Source organism: Oryzias latipes, chromosome 3 (genome assembly GCF_053564925.1).
Source record: "Oryzias latipes strain Hd-rR chromosome 3, Olatipes_Hd-rR_3.1".
NCBI lineage: Eukaryota > Metazoa > Chordata > Actinopteri > Beloniformes > Adrianichthyidae > Oryzias > Oryzias latipes.
In genome coordinates this window covers 21,921,961-21,939,705 of record NC_136239.1, presented here as the reverse complement: position 1 = coordinate 21,939,705, position 17,745 = coordinate 21,921,961, and the positions used below count along the sequence as shown (strand labels likewise).

At 40.9% G+C, this 17,745-nt stretch overlaps 1 protein-coding gene across 1 annotated transcript in view; it reads right to left on the bottom strand.

Moving 5' to 3' along the window:
• igdcc3 (immunoglobulin superfamily, DCC subclass, member 3) overlaps nt 1-17,019 on the bottom strand; it is a 63,932-nt gene extending 46,913 nt beyond the window's left edge. The window contains exons 1-2 of the mRNA XM_004067122.5: nt 16,654-17,019; nt 11,449-11,754 (exon numbers count right to left, since the gene is read on the bottom strand). Of these exons, the coding sequence (XP_004067170.1) occupies nt 11,449-11,754; nt 16,654-16,723 (376 nt within the window). The 5' untranslated portion in view covers nt 16,724-17,019. The remainder of the gene's footprint in view (nt 1-11,448; nt 11,755-16,653) is intronic.
• Nucleotides 17,020-17,745: the final 726 nt, after the last annotated feature.

Here is a 17,745-nt window from a genome sequence, read left to right as displayed (position 1 = left end):
GTGGGTAATTCACATGTTAGAGAGATGAATTACGAGCTCTGAGTCCAGGGAGAGGTTTTGAGACATATTCTATGAGCAGAGGCGGGTTTTGTGGAGCTCAGTGAGTCTGCTGGAGCTCTGCATCAATCTAATTCCTGAACGCCGCTCAGAAAACAAACTCTTGGATTGAAGAGGTCACGGCACAGAAAATCTAAAAAGTTCCTCCTAAATCTCAGTTCCATTCACTAAAGAGGCTCTGAGATCATCTAAGAACAAAAGTCTTACTTAATGTGGATCATTTTGTTCTGGATTATTGCATGAAGATCCCTTTTAGACCCATTATTAAATGTGGGACGAATAAAGTTTGTCTTCAAAAACTCAAAAGAATTTTAACTTTCAAAATGTACGTTTTAACCTATTAAATTTGAACAAATAGCTTTTTAAATGACGTCCTTTTTTCTGCATCAGATTCCCATGAGTGATCTGTGCCTGTAAGATTACAGACACTGCAAACTGGATGCCAGAAGAGAATTGGTCATCCCTGAAATCCTTCATCCTGAGCCATGCAGCAGTAACTTTTCTTAATTGGTTCCAGTGGAATTTATTTGATCTCTGGTGACCAACATGGCACACACAGCCTGATGGGTTTTTGACCTTAAACATTTCAGGAGCTCCATGACAACTGCGAGGAAAACGATGCAAGGACAACATTCAACCGTTTCACTCCCTTATTCCAAACGATGACTAACAAATATACCATATTTTTCGTACTATAGATTGCTCTGGAGTATAGGTCAAAAAATGCATACTAAACAAGAAAAATACAGAAACAAGAACAATCATTTAATCTTGAAAAGGAACATCCTAAATGCACAGATCACTACTGAAACACTCCATAAAACATAGAAGGAATCTAGTATATTAATATGTCTCATTTTTTGGCACATCCGTAGAGAGGTCACCACAGCGAATCAGCTTTCACTAATTCGCACAGGTGGTTTGGCATAGATTTTTATGCCGAATGCTCTTCCTGAAACAAGCCTGTATTTTATCTGGGCTGGGAAACGGCTTAGAGAGACCCAGGCTTGGACCCCCTTATGGCTACATGGTTAGATAGTAACTCAATGTGCCCTCAAGAATCGAACCCTTAATTTCCCACGTGCCTGTACTGCGTTTAACCACCTCCGCTATCCAGCTGCTATTTCTATATTGGTGCAACATATGAACAATTATTCAGATAACCATAGCCTGCGAACAGGTCAACTAAACTCTTTAAATCACTTCAGATCACTAAATCAGTTGAATTCTTTGTCCTCTGTGTCGCTTTGGAACAATTTTGCCAAGTCCGACATGAAGACTGAGCTGCTTCTTCTTCTGGGTTGCTGTCAGTAGCAAATACAGGGACAAACCTACAGGGCCCGCTAGTGGTTGTTGCTCTTTTTTTTTTAATCGCATATATGTTGCACCACCAGGCAAACTTTGCAAAAAAGAAAAAAAGAAATACGCTACACGTTGTTTTCCAGAATTTTTTTTTACACAATTTGGCTCTATTTAATAATTCGTTTTCATAATGACATTTCCAAAAAAGTAAAACTAAATCATTCACAAAAACTAACGAAGAGTTTGGCCTGCGAGCCACAAACAGAGCAGGAAGTTCTTGAAATTCCCAAGAAGTCTCTGATCTTCATGAAAGTACTGAATGGTAAATGGTGTATCCTTGTATAGCGCTTTTATACCTTTCTCGAAGGCCCAAAGCGCTTAACAGTCACAAACCCATTCACCCATTCACACACACAATCACACACTGATGCCAAACTCTAGCGCCAATCTTCCAGCAGAGGCAAGGTGGGGTTGAAGGCGGGATTAGAACCAATCTTCAGATCAGAGGTCAAGCACCCTTCCACTGCATTATGGCCAGCTTTTCGCAATGACTGAGCTCAAATCACTTCCTAAATTCATTTTCATTTTCATTTCAAGAAGAAACGTGTTAAGTGATGTTGAGATGAAAAGGACATGGATTAAAACAAAATAGAGGAGAGAAGTGAATGCTTGTAGCTTCTGACAGATCAAATGTTGCTCCTGTACTTCTGTCGGCCATGCTGCCTGTTTGGGAAAGGCTGATGCCTTGGCGGGTTCAGGCCTCTTCATTTCAGTGCCAAAACCAAGGTCACTGCCACTGCCCCAAGGCCACCAGAAAGGGGGATGGGTCTCCATAAGGGAATGAGCAGGAGGTGCAGTATGTGAGGGGAGGGAGGCGCGGTGGGAGGAGAGTAAAAAAGGAAAGGGTATTCTGCACTGGTGCACACACAGAAAGGTCATAGTTTCCCAGATCAACCCCCCACTCTTTGGTCCAGCCCCTCATGATCTCTGACCTCTCTTTTTCTAAGCCAGCGCTGAAACAGGGAGAAGAAGAAAGAGGTGTGGAGGGGGTGAGCCCCCCCCCTAGAGTCAGCAGTGACAAAAGGGCCTCAGCCACAGCCAGGCCAATAAACACTCAGGCCACTGGTACAAAACGGAGCCAACAGAGGATGAACATCTCCACTGCCTCTGCTTGTTCCCAACCACTACTCTGGTGTTTCACAAAAGCTGCTCTTCTGTGCAGCGAGGTACCCCAAAACACACAAAAGCACACCCGCACTTGTGATTGAGAGGTGGCTGAGGCCCAAAAGTAAGCCTGTGCCTGCCTGTCACTGAAAGATTTCCTGATCCCAGCTCAAACAAAGTGGAAAAACTCAACTGAGGGGCCCAATGTGTGAACCTTATATATGTGTGTTTATGTCAGCCCTATCTTCCACTGGCTTTTTATACTTTTACCTCACCGTGTGATTTCACACATGCAACAAAAACGTTTGTGAAGGACAGGAAGAGGGACTTGAGGAGGTTTTATTGGTGGATGGCGCAGACCCTGTAAAGAATTTTAACTGCACAATCTGGCCATAAAGCCTCTGTAAAGTGTAGTGAAGCGCGGTGACGGGGCAGAAGCAGGACTAAGTCCAGCCACCAGTCAAGCCTGGAATCACAGGAACACCAACAAACTCGCTCAAAGCAAACTTTCCTCTTCAGAAGACCTACCTTATGGAAAAACTTAATTACTGATTTCTTCACTTTATTCTCAGCTTTACATTTTAGCAGACAAGGATTTCATGAATATGTATTTCAAGCCTTAAGAAATTGGCATGAAGGGATGAATCAAAATACCAAATTTGGACTCCAGTCTGACTCCTGTAACCTTGAGGTCGACCCAATCCCTCTCTCTGTTCACCTTTCACCTCTATTACTCAGGAATTCCTCCCAGGAGCATTAAAACCAAGCGGAAGGAATTTTTGGGCCCCCCACCCCCCTCCAGTCATTTGTTTGCTTTGGGTTAGCTGGGGTGGTCCAAAGACCATTATAGACCTCATCCCACTTTGGGCACAACAGAAGCCCCAACAGGGACGCAAACTCAACCAAACCAAAAGTGAGATGCAGTCTAATCTATGTCACTGAACTCAATCTGGAGGCTTGTTAGCATTATTATAATCATGATTAGCCATCTTACAAAAATAATTCCTGCCCATTCAGGAAGCAAACACTGCTTTGCATGACAATGAAATAAAAAGAGATTATCTTAATGTGCATCATCTGGATGATCAACTGCAGTGTGCACAGCTGAGGAGAGCAGCTGCTGAAATGTTAGCATAGCGGATAAGAGAGGGTCGGGGTTTGTAAATATGTGCATGTGCGCTTCCATACCCTATTTATAAAACTAAAAAACACTTGGATTTTTGGTTCTGGTTCATATCCCAGCTGGGGGACCTGAAACAGAGTCACCAATGGGGGACCTTTCTGTGTGGAGTTTGCACGGTCTTGCATGTTTGCATGTGTGTGCGTGGGTTTTCTCCGGCTTCCTCCCCACCGTCCAAAAACACGCTTCATAGGTTAATTGGTTACTTTAAATTGTCCCTAGGTGTGAATGCGATAGTGTTTGGGTGTGTGTGGCCCTTTGTCAGACTGGTGAGCTGTCCAGGGTGTCCCCTGCCTTCACCCACAAATGGCCGTGATAGGCTCCAGCAGCCCTGTGACCAAATGGCAAAACGGGTTTAGAAGATGGATGGATGGAAATTTACAGACTTTTAAATTTGCTGTTAAAAAAGTTACCGCAAAGCATTTGTCTACAGCAAAAATACATGAAGACTTACATTAAAGGTAAAGTCATCAATATTTCTTCACGCAAATAGGATTTATTTGAATTAAACAATGTATTTGTAAACCCCTCCATATTGTATAGGGCTGTATAACCTTTTTTATAAAGCACTGCACAGAATGTAAACTTAAAAACATAACAAATCTATTGTTTTTTATCGCTAACATTTGTCGCTTTAAAGAACTATATATTTTTATCTCCCAGCTGTGACATTGATTGATTTGATTGATTCATTCATTTTCTGTTTGCCGTTGTTTCATTTGCAATTTAATGCTGTTTACACAAGCGGATATTTTTAGAGCCTCTACGATTTATTTCAGCCGTCATGAGCTGTACCGGGCAGCACAGGATAGTTAAAGCTGTCAGAGTACATCCGTGGTTTGGTGAATGAGCTCTTATGTCCAATAACACAAAAAATAATAAAACATTATTCCTTTGATTTGTTTGAATTTATTATTAATTATGCAGGAAGCAGCAAGAATGCAATTAATGTACTTCAGCAAAGCGAGTCATGGCGGTTGTCACTTTTGTATCCCAGCAATGCTGCATTACTGCCTCTCAGTAAAATCATAAATATTAATGAACGCTTTCAGACAGTATTTGATTTGCAATTACCCAAATAAAGTTGCAAAATTGCCATTAGCTGGAAGATTTCTCTGAAGCCCAGTTTCATTCCCTTTTCTCTTCAAACTATAATGGCACACGGTGAACTATGACAATACGACAGCAATATCGTATCCCTTGGTTATTTTCACAGCTCCAAGGTCAAAGATGTGTCATCAAGAAAAATAGACATTTGCTGCCTTTGTCGCACACTTAAGAGGTGGCGACCGCAAGCATCACAGTAAAAATAATTAGAAGTGTAATTTAGGAGCTTTTTGTGACAGCTGTTTAATACCACGTAACACCTTTAGGGAAATCTCTGTTTTTAGGAGCAGTGAGAAGATTGAGAGGCGACATCACTTTTAAATGGCGTTTTTTTTTTTTTTCAGACTCAGAAATAAACCTCCTCTGAAGTAATTCTGAAAATCAGTTCAAACGCTGTCAGATAATGAGATCTGACAGTTTGGCGAGGAGGCGTACAGTAATAACTGGTTTCAGGTGTAATTACACAGAGCAGGTCAAAGCTCTCACTCCTACAGCCCACCTCACCGGTAATGAAGAAAAGAAAAAGTATTTAACTTCATCCTTGTGACTCACTGGTGGACAGATGGAGGGGTACGGACCACACAGCAGGTGGGATCGCTCTGGGTTCACAGCAGCTCACGTACCCACCCGACGAGGAGCAGGGTACTCCACGCCCGTTCACTCTGATGCTCTCTACGCAGCTTCCTCAAGGCTTTACATGACAGGAATATAAATGAGAAGAGTGACGCGAGCAAAACAAATACGGCAGTGACTGCAGCTCTGCTTCTCTGACCAAAACAGTCAAAAAATCGTGACCTCTGCAAAAAAACCTGCCATCATTTGTGCGAGCATTTCTTAAACATGTATCAACACACTCTATAGCGTGTAAGTATGGGGAAATAGTAAACAGCATCTGTGCTTAAATGTCAAAACTATATTTGGCTAATCAATATGACAAGAGAGATGATTTGCTCTATGGCGAGCGAGCAGAGGGGAGCAAAGGCGAGGTGGGGGTGGGGTTTAGCTGGCAGACAAAGGAAGCTATGAGGAGATGCAGGGACGGAGCTCCAGCATTTACCAAAACAGGAGGCCATGAAAGGGGTGGGGACAGTCAGCCCGCCGTGTGATGGTGAGTGGACTTCATGTTTGCACGTCACAAAAAAGCTCTATCATGTAAAAATAACAAGAGCCCCTGACAAGACCCCTCACCCCACCCATGCATCATTTCTATTAACCATTGTGGCAACTCATCTTTTTAAAAAACTGCAAATTGCAACTATATTTCCTGCCACGCTGGCCGTGCTTAGTTAATCTTTTTTGGAAATTAAAGTCACACAAATGAGAAGCGGTTTAACCCAAACGGCCCCTGGACTACTCCTTTCCATTTAAATCGTATGCACAAGGGGGAAAATCGGAACAGCAAGATGACTCCCCAGAGTCAAACAGGCTACATATTAAGAGAAATCTACAAAATAAACACCTTCTATAGCCCAGTAGCCACACTTTTAGGTCATTAAAATTTCTTCAACAACCAGATTCACCTTAATTAGCTTTTTCTACTTCCTAAAATGTCAACTGCCCTCTCTTTATGTGAACACAAAGAAAGGTAAAGAAAAAAATTCACGATAAAGCTTTTACTCATTCCAATTAATTTCTCACAAACAAACAGAAAGAAGCAAGTCACTGATTGATCCTAAAAGCTATTTTGTAACAGGGAGCTTTTGTGATGTGTTGCTTGGTGACGCCTGCGTTCGAAGGGGGAGGGGCCAGGTCCACCGTAGCTGGGCTTGTCATTCATCCAAATGATGAAAAGCTTCCTGAACCTAAGCTAATGAGGAGGCGAAAGTGAAAAAAGAGGGAGAAGCACGGAGACCAAAACCGACAACTCCACAGATATCATTTAAGGAGAAAAGTGTTTGCAACACGGACTGGTGATTTAAAAGGACAGCGGGGGGTCCGTCCCACAGCTGTCCCCACGCAAGCTCGCACAAAAGCTCGTCAAGCAAAGGAAAAGTACAATTTATGGTGGCGTGCTGGTGTAAAGAGTAGTACACAGGCTTTATCTAATCGAAAGGCAATCGCAAAACACATCAGATCACAGTGGTACAAGTCACAGCAACACAGAGTAAGACCTCAAAATAGATCATCAACATTAACAAACATTTGGAACGCAAAAAAACACCGACAAGCATCAGTCAATGACAACAAAGTAAAAGAGATTTACTTCTTTAGAACTTTTTCTATAGTCACAAACAAACCGGGGAAATCATTTTACCCAAAAAATGCATGTCCAGGACAGCAAGATAAGATTTAAAATCCAGAATAAACCTTTTTAAAGAGACTTTATATAATAAAAATGAATCAATGCTTGTAGACCAAACTGGATATTAGAAAAGTTTCATTGCAAAGTTTTGAATGCAAGTATATGACATAAAAGTGCAGGCAGTTGTTAAAATTAGGCTACAATGTTGGGTCTACAGTGGCATTTGTGATTTTCTTTCAATGCTCCAAAGACAAAGACTAAAAAGTGGTTATTATTACAAATACTCCTTGTAAAGCATTATTAATCAGATTTTAGTGGTGCGTGGAACATTTTTCAAAGAAGCAACAAGTTATTCATATATCACAAGCATTTCATTGTAAAAAGGGTACATGCATTAAAAGAGTTCAATCGGTGCAAACTGAAGGAGAAATGCAGAGTAAAAAGAAAAAAATGTTAAGTTAACATGAGTTAACGTACAGTTCAGTTTTATTCATCAGCTTTTTGTTAGATTTGCACTGAATAAGTAAATGTTTCAATGAAAGAGAGGAATAATCAATCCCACACCCTTTAGGTTTCATAACAGAGCTGAACGACAGACTGTGAATTCACAGAAAATCCCATTCAAAGCATGATTTAACATTAAATTACATGTCCTTGGAGAATGTGTTATTATTTTGAGTACAGTAGATAATTTAAGAGCGAAAAACCCGAATTACAACTCCTAGCAGAGCCCATTCTTCCTTTACTCATATACCTTATGAGAAAATATGTACATTTCTGTACTTCTTACACAATAAATTAAACATGTAAGGGTTAATGGCCGACGAAGTGTGCGGTTATTACTTTTAACGCACGCCGTGGAAGCCTGAGCGTCGGACGGTTGCTTCCGCGAAGTGCGTTAAAAAGTAATAAACGCACACTTTGAAGGCCATTAACCCGCTTATACCATGGTCAGTTACAAAAGCAATACATATTAACCAGATTTTAGTCCTTAATTCTTGGGGTTTTTTTTTTTCTCGATTTGGATCGCTTTTCTCACAAAAAGCGGACTATATCGCCGAATCTGCAATCAAGATTCGGCGATATATATATGCTGATCATCCCGATGGGTTGAATAAAGCATCAGTTCAGAGAGAAAGTTCATCTCTTACCGCTTGTTTTTGTCCAGATGATGAAGCAAAAGGTTGTTTTAAAGAAGCCGGCGCAGTGATACAAAACATTTAAGCTAGCTGACCAAACTTCATTTTTCACCGTGGGGTTATCAGTTTTTAATGCATACCCAGCAGCCAATCAGAATCGAGTATTCAACCGGACCATGGTATAACTTTGGTTAATACTGTTAATAAAACACTTTACTTTGTGCAGTAATACCAATTCAAAGTTCATGTAGAAGTGGGATTCTAAAGAACAGGAATGCAACATCAAGTTCGATCACAATTATGTGAATTTCTCTGCAATTCATTGAGCTCCTTTTTGAAAAATTCCCATTCTAACACTTTATACGCAAAACAATGTCGAACTAATTCTGTGAAATTAGCAACTAGGGGCACCACACTGCCAACTTTTCACTGATGCAGAATTGAAAAAAGGAGAGCTACAATGGAAGATTTAAACTAACCTTTGAAAAGAAAAACTCTTCAGGGAGGCCTTGAAAGGTTGCATGTGCTTGACAGGGCCAGCCACTGAGCTGAGTGACTTTTCCCTGCGGTCAGTCAGACATCCATGCTAACCTCCATACCCCACTGAGTGGAAAAGTTGTATTGGCCACAACAGCACAGCAGTGTCCTGTCTACTCATAGCCCCGGAATCAAAAGACTTCTGTGAGTCTTTGTCCATCTCCATCTTGCAGAATATAGTCTTAACTCAGCACAGTGTGGAACTGTACATTATTACGGAGGCCGCTGAGGGAGAGCACTTCCCTGACGCCTTTGATTTCAAGCAAGATGAGAAATGCAGTGACACAAAGGCCAAGTGAGGAGGATAAAGTGTCAGATTGTTGTAGTATGATGTGATAGAAATCTACTAAAGATGAGCCATGGCAACAATTCATGGAACTTGATCAACTAGAATGTCTTATAATAAAGCGTATGGGAGTCAAGCTGCTGAAAATGCATCTTTTAGCTTCTAGCAGAGAGCGGGTTGCTAAGTTCCCTCCAGTTTTTTATTTTTTTTTCCCACTCTTACAAAGCAGCTGGGACGCTCTCAGCATGACAGCTTGTTAATGCTGGATTCAAAGGCTTGGGTTGTGAGTAGCAATGGGGATGTCCAACAAAAAGTTCATTAAAAAAATGACACTGAAAAATGCTTGGAACTGCACAGCCATGTGAAAGACTTAGCATGTTTACATGTGCAGCAGTGCTGTCAAATGAGATCAGGTGAAAAGGTGGTCATTTAAAGTCCAATAATCTTTTTATCTATTGTTGAAGTGTTCCCATTGGTCTTTTAATCATGACTATGCTATTTTTAGCCAATAATTTTTAATTGTCGTTTTCTGGGACGTATTTCCTGCAGAGCAGCAGTTTTTCATTAGAAATTAATCTCTTGAGTTGTGGGCAGAACTGTTAGTGCGGAGTAAGCCAGACCCCAATTCCTATCATTCATCTGTTTATACTATCTCACGCTAGCTTACAGCCTCTTATACCCCCAACCTAAAATGTGGATGGATCTATTTGTCTACAAGTGGATGAATCAGAATGGAGTGAAGCAGGAAACTTGTGGCCTGCTGACTTTACCACCTATATCACTGCTACAAGCTTTTTCCAACTGCATTTTTTCATCTGCTCCTGATTCACAACAATTTGAATAAAGAAAAACTCAGAAAAATAATTTTAAGTTGATTTTTTTTTACGGATGTCCTCCATCACCAGAAAAATGCCACAAGAACATGTTAAAAACACCAAAAACACAATTTTTTATTGGAGTAGGTCTTTAAAGTAACATTTGATTCTTTTTTCATGAATGAGATTTTTATGCTTTAATAAATGTATGTTAAGAGTTAAAATAATAATTGACTTTAACTAATTGACTTTTTTGTAAGTTTCTTCCTGGGGTGTTCAGCTGCAAAAAGAAGCTCATCATAACCCTGACCCAGATTGGCCTAAATAAGAAGATATCAGTTTACTTGGAATTTAGCCATGGAGTGGTTCCCCTGTAGTTTTAATGCTGACAGACTTGTTAGCTGACTTAAAGGTTATTTGGGAAATCAAAGAAAACAAACATAACCACAATACATTATTGTCCAAAGTATAAATCATTTAGGAACAAATAACAAAAAGATTGTAAAATGTCTCTTTGATAAACATGCTGAACTCATGGAGTGACAGTCCTGATTTATACAAGCTGAACTAGAGCTGTCTTTTTTTTCTTTGTGCTTTTCATTTTCTCCTAGTCTGAATATCCTTTTGTGCGATACGAAGAACTTTCTGTTGTAACTGCGTAATGTTTCCAGGAGGCTGGTTCTGCTCTGCGTGAAAGCAAACCAAACAGAGGTGAGAATGCATTACCTGCCTATTTAAACTGAGTCACATCGCTGAGTGAGAAAGCACCCTCTGTTTGTGTCATAATTACTCCACCAAAAGTACAGCAGCTTTTCTGAGAAACTCATTTATATCTGATCAAAACCAGTTCTTCTTCAGCTTATGTCGCTTATCGGATCACTTTAAATTAAATACAATAAAGGCCAGTCAAACAGACAAATGAAGGAAACTGGAGACAAAAGTATAATTCTATAACATGAGAAATCAACACCTGTTTTTTTTTTAAATCTAACTTTTAGAATCTTAGATTTAAAACAACAAAACACCATCTTACTAAAGACTTTTGCATAAATATTTATGTTTAGGTTACTGAATCCACTATAAGTGAGCTGATAACCATTCATTCAGTCATATAAGAACTAAGCAGTAAGCTTGGATTCCAGGGTGATCCATTTTCTAAAGCAAAAAGAATTAGAGCTGAGTGAAAAAAAATGTGGTTGTTGCAAAGTATATAAGTTCTAAAGTCTGCATAAGATATAGATGAAGATGTGGTCACATGACCAAATGCTTTCCACTGAAACCTGTTCTTTTAGCAGTGGAGTTTGTCATCATCTTGGCCAGACACTGCGTAACAAAAGACTTCCAGAAGAAGGACGAATAAACCGGACATTTGGTACATAGCCATTAGGTACACCTGTCAATCACCGACCAGAGGAGAAGGCTTAAAAGCGTCTCCTATGGAAACTGATGAGTCACATGACCACATGTTTCATCTATCTGTGTTTACAGTCAGTGGCAACAGTTGGTCTTATTTGGTCTTTTCTTTTATTTTATTTTTCAAAAAAAATTTAAAAAACTTCTTACAAATATATGCTTTCATACACAGAAAAGCCACAAAAGAAACAAGCTGAATGACTTACTGGCTGCTTGAATGCGAGCCTTCCGGCTCACCACTCGCCCAAAAGAATTCTGGGCCATGCACTCATAGTCGCCCTCATCAGTGGAGCCGTCAGACTTGGTCTTCTGGAAGTGAGCGATCAGGAGCGAGCCATTGATGAAGGTGGTGTGATGCTGATCCTGAGGTATGAGCAGGCCGTTGTGCCTCCACTGTGTGGTGATTGGTGGGATTCCATCCACCTGGCAGTGGAGCATGAGAGGCTGCTGCTGCACAGCGATGACGTCACTGGGCTCCAACGTGAAGGCCAGCTCTGCTTCGCACACCACACCTGAGGGAGACACACTCAGTCAGCATATGCTGCAAAATCAGGGGTCTTAGTTTGGAATAAATTCAGTGCCAGGGTCTCCTAAAGGATGCACACTTTCCTTTTGGCCCCTTCGTTGGAGTGGGGTCAAAAGAATTACTATTGGATTTGCTGCACATCTCATCATGTGTTAAAGTAAACAAAACCAGGAATACAATCTCCCAAATTCATGAAGGAGCCAAACCTAATAATAGGAAATCCAACCCCGCAATATAGTGGAGGTCAACATAAAAGTTGAGATTTTCTTTGTTCTTGATTGTTTTTTGCTCATGAAATATTTATCTGCACCATTAACAGCAGCACAACACAAAAGTAACTACAGCTGCAACAGCTCCTACTCTCATATATTTTCAGCCCCTACTAGACCATCCAAGGTCATTCTAACCTGCAGCTTTAGCAAGAGAGATGATCATTTTCATATAATTCACTGAAACAAGAAAGAAGAAAGCTGTTTACGGGCTGATCGCTTCTCACTGGGCCCTGCACCTCATAAATAAATCGCCTTGACTGAGCTACCTTCAGGCTGCCATCACCAGGGAATTAATGGTCTTTATACCAGGTGCATTTAGAGCAAGTGTTCCATTGTGCTGTGACATATGTTTGGACTATTAACCGATGGCTACAACTTTGACACTATGAACACTATTTTCTCCGTTTTTTTCCACTCTTGGGGAGAAAATGTTCTCGCTCAAAACTCCTAGAGGGATAGATTTGTTTTTGCCGATGCTTCCTGTCCATAAAGTTGTGACAAGATCTTACTTTATTCCAGTACTTGTGGTTTCTGATGGTAAACAGGGGACGCAGAAACACCTACTGCTAGTTTTTGTGCCCTCAAAAGCAGTTTAATGACAGTATGTGACAATTAAATGTTCTATATTTTTTAAGACATGAGACTTGATTTGAGATTACAGCAAAAGATTTGACTTAAATTTATCACCAGACTTGAGATTTGACATGAACTTAGACTTGACCTCAGACTTGACTTGGACTTACAAAAGGGGATTTGTGGGTATCTAGAGAAGAGGGTGGATAGGGTGGGTGCACACTAAATAGAGGATGCAAAGGGCTTGATCTGACTTAGTTCTATGAGCGAGAAGCTGAGTGAACAGTCTTGGTATCATGTTTCAGCTGCTGATAATAAGCACTACCAGCCTCTGCCCCGGGCCCTGGAATCTGGTGGGATGGGCCGGAGGAGGGTAACAGAAAAGGGGGAGCAGAGAACAAGGGTCAAAACAGAGAACCTCCAGCTTCATCCCACAAATTCCAAAGAAGAATTTGTTACAGGAGCAGCCACACACCTTCACATATGGAGAGCAATGCAGATAAAAAGCAAAAAAAAAAATCGTCCTCGGTTTTCCCATATGTGAGCCCCTCAGTGGGCATTTAAGTGAAATGGCCATGAGGCCAAAGAGGCATCAGCCCTGCCACTTGTGAAAAACAAGGGGGAGGTGTTGGGGAAATATTTAACTCTTAGCTGGCAGATGGTGAGCCCTCAGTCCGAGCTGCTGCTCTGCAAAATGATGCTGGGCACGCAGCTCCAGCTCCTCTGATCCAGCAAAAGCCACATTTTCATTCCAGAAGCAGGTGGAAGACAAACTTTTACACATGTGGGTCACTTTTTATCCAAGCACTGAAATCTCTTTAGGAGAATTTCCAACACTGAGCCAAATGCTCTGGGACAGATATTAATATTTCACAGAATTAAACACAAAGCCCTGAAACACAAAACTTACCGGTAGATTAAAAGAATGTAGTTTTTTGCTTTTGAAGTTATTTTGTTGCGTGTTTTCTTAGTAAACTATCTTAGTTCATTTGAGCTGAAGTAATTAGACTTACGTCCATTTGGGCACTTTGACATTGTTAAACTTTAATTTCACCGGAGAATAAAGCCTGTTGCCCTCTGACAAACACCAAAGTGACTCCTGGGCGGGTAGAATGTCACAAACAATGCCATGAGAAATGTCAGCGAAAATATTTCTGAGCACAACACTTCATTATGAGGCAGATCCAATAAGATGAGGGAGATACGAAGACAATAAAAAGGTTACAGTCATCTGTCAAAGCTGAGTGTTTTTCAGCACCTAAACCGATTTGTAGAGCAGCTGCAGAAAACAGCAGTCATAATATCCCATCCAAACGCCCTGATGTTCTTACCAGAATATGGGATTACACAAGGGACAAGAGTCAGCGAGGTGTGGTTCACGCTGACTTCAACTCATTTTGACAGATAAGTGAGGTAAGCTGGCACAGGGGGCAAAAACAAACAGATTATAAGAAAGCAGCCTCTCGGAGGCAGATGTGTTCAGCAGGCAGGAGCAGCACTGACAGAGTTCAACCAGCTCCGCAGGCTTCTTCCAGGCTGCAGAGTGAGAATACAACGGGTTACTGACACCACATCATATCGCGTCATGACCCTGTAATAACACCGCTAGGAAATGAGTTACACTGAGCGTAATGCAGGAGGAACAATATGTTGCTTTTGAACCTATTAAAAACCATTAAAACTCAACTTTTGCCTCATGTGCATTTATAAAATTCATCATTTGTAGAAGGAAATTGTTTAGAGATACTCCTGTTGTATCAAATTACTGAGAGGCACACACAAGAGTTGAGCTAAATAGGTATAGTTAAAGGAAAAATACTGATTTTAGTCCATTTGATGATTTCAATTGTCAGGCTTACTCACTACTTCCTTATAATAGCCAAGGCAATCATTTCATACCACCTGGATAGAAGATAAATATACTTTCTGACTAAAACTGATTGCAATCATAATCTATATCTATCTACACTATGTGCTGCTGTGAGTTTTAATTCATCTTTCAACACCTGAAACCTTCACTTTGAATGAGATTTTGACTCACTTTTTGGGCTTCAAAAGTAGAATTTATCCATTTTTCCCTCCGATAAATTTCTATTTAAATACCCACTCCAATTAAAATTGCGTGTTTGGTGTTTTTAACATGTTCTTGTTGCATTTTTATCACAATCAAGGACATGTATTAAGAAAATTAAGCTTAAAATAGAATTTCTGAATGTTCAAATTGTTGTGATCAGTAGCAGACAAATACATGGAGTTTGAAAAAGCTTGTAAGTGTGATGTACACGACGGCAAACCACAACCTCCATGCTCTACTCCATTCTGATTAATCCATGACTACATCCATGTACGTCTTTGTTTTCTTCCTCTGAGCTAGCATTTGGCTTAAAACTGTATGGCTGGATAGCTCCAAGTTTGATTGTGAGAAACTACGTCCTAGAAAACGACACAGGTTTTTTTTGGTTTGAAATAAAAGCAGCATAATGATAATGAAAAGACCACTGGGAGCGCTTTTACAATAGATCAAAAGATGATTGGAGTGGGACTTTAAAGATTATTAATCAAAGCTTTATCAATGCTCATCATGCACAGTTCATATGTGTTGGATGTGACAAGTTTGGAGGTGTTGAGAAAAACAGATCTTAAATATTGAGCACAAAGATTCTAAGGAATCTAGTTGGTGAGTTGGAGTGAAAGTAGGGCAGCTGTTGCGCTGTTTTCTTCTCTCTGCCATTTAAGCAGAGCAGGAGAATATAGACTTTTAACACGCAGGATGTGTTGGTATTACAGTGATGATCATTATAGCAGCTTTGCATTGATTATAAAGGAGTTTGCAGACAGTCTAAGAGGGATGCAGCTTTGACCTCTGAGTTTGTGCAGCGTTATCAGACAGGTGGGTGATACTGCATGAGGTTTTTCAAAGTAAACAACTGTTAAGATGAAATGTCTTTACATTAAATCCAGAGTGTGATTAACCGCAGTTTTAGTTAAAGCTTTTTTTTTGAATCCCAAGCAAATGTGATGAAGATATTCAGCCTAATCATTCTTTCACTCCTATCAACACGGCTTAAAGACATAAAAGTGCTTTTATCTGAACCTAATCTGCTCTCTGAGGAAGACAAGCACTTAAAAAGCCTTCATTTCTCCAGTGCGATGGGTAGATTGGAAGTGCATCCATCACATAGTGTGTGTTTCTGACGGTTTTGTTTCCAATCCTCTGAGCGTGCGTGTTATGAACCATGAGCCTTTATATGATTCCAGTGGGGCCTTTGTGGGTCCCTGTGTGGTACGCTTTGCAAATACTCAATACTCTCTCCAGCCTTTGATATGAGGGGCCCCCACATAGAGAGGGAAAGTGACTGTCATAGGGAACAAAGGGATGCAGAGGAAAATTTGAAAAGGAGGAGAGAGACAGCCTTGACATTTAATCTGTACAAATATTCTCCCCAGCAGGCAATAACCACAGTCTTTTAATCTATTCTCAGAGCAATAACCACGTCATTTCACCCAGCCACAGGGTGGTGCGCTCTAATGACTGACCAGTCAATAAATCCATCTACTTTGGAAGTCCCCTGATTTAAAATTAAACTCCACTTAGGAGAGGGAATTTTAAGTTTCACCAAAGAAAGCTTTTTTGTGCAGATTTGGGGGTTTATTTTGTGCTACTTCTTCTAAGAAACATTCTAACATCCAATCTAAACAAATGTGCAAACTAAGTCCTGACTCAGCTGCATCGTGGAGCTATTCCTCGCACATCAGTTAACCCCATACAAGCTCCTAACGTCAACACAAACCCAAAACAGTGGCTTCTGATTTGAGATTGTATGGTCTTTGCACGCACGTGACATTATAGTGTGTAAGAGCACCAAATCCTGCACCACGCAAACCGGCTCCGTGCGCCCTGCTCATCATGGGCTCCTGCGTCCACACTGGCATTTGCAGCCGGAGGAGAGCGGCCAAGTTCACGGCGCGCTGCCATCCTCACATGCTGCTTGCAGCGTGCAGCGCTCTGGGCTGATTCCCGTCATGATAGAGGCACTTACCGATTAAAGCATTAAGGAGAACTCCCAGAAAGCACGGAACATGGCGCAGCCGCCGCCGTGTGGGTGCCATTTAAACCCCCTCCCCTACCAAAAAAAAAAAAATACTCCAGCAAAGAACAACGTGGTGGGAGACAAACGGCGGATTTTTCAAAAAACACACTGAACAGAAGAGCAAAAATAGGAAATATCCAGCTGCAGCTACGACATGTCCCCACATCCAGAGCTACAAACTAGTGGTTCGAAGGCGATCTCGCCATTTTTTGTGTATCCATCTATGTGGAGTCAGTCAGCATCCCAGCTTCTCTATCCTCCTCACACACTGCTGTATCCTAAAGACTGCCTCTGTGGAGGGCTCTGTCTTTCTCTGACACACACGCGCACACATGCGCACACCATCTCTCTCACGCGCGCGCGCGCGTACTGGATCTCTTTTTGGAACAAAAGAGCCGACTGCTGACTGTTTTTGCTCTCAACGCTGGGATCTGGGATTCAAACCGTGTTCATATCTGGATTTGAGTCCAACACTGCGCCTGTTGGAAGCAGCAGTGATGCTAATTATACCAATAAAAATGAACCCTTTCAATTCTTCTGACATTTTAGGTGGCATCGTTAATTGCAGCTGGAATGATGACTCTGACCCATCAATTGGAACATACCAATATTGACCCCCCCCCCCCCCCCCCCCGCGAAGAAAAAAGATAATGCCCCTCCCCCCAAAAAACAAAACAAAAAAAGTATCATTTTTAAATAAACAAACAAAATCGTTCAACAAACTTTTACAAAGAACATTCTTCAAACATTTGATCTTAAATTCTTCTTGGAAAAAAAAAACATTTTTCGGAGTAGTAACAAGGATAAAATTAAAGAATCAGAAAATTTGTGAGATGGTTCTGCATCTTATTTAAAGCTGATGGTTCAGCTCATGTGAACCTGAGATGATAAATCTAGTAGAACCGCTGGCACTTGGCTGCAACAAAGAGGGCTTATATTGAGAGTGCTTCAGCTCCCTCTAGTGGACTAAGTATGCATGTCCTGTACATAAAAAAAGTCTATTATGATTATAAGCAACTACACTGTCAAGAAGATGGTATC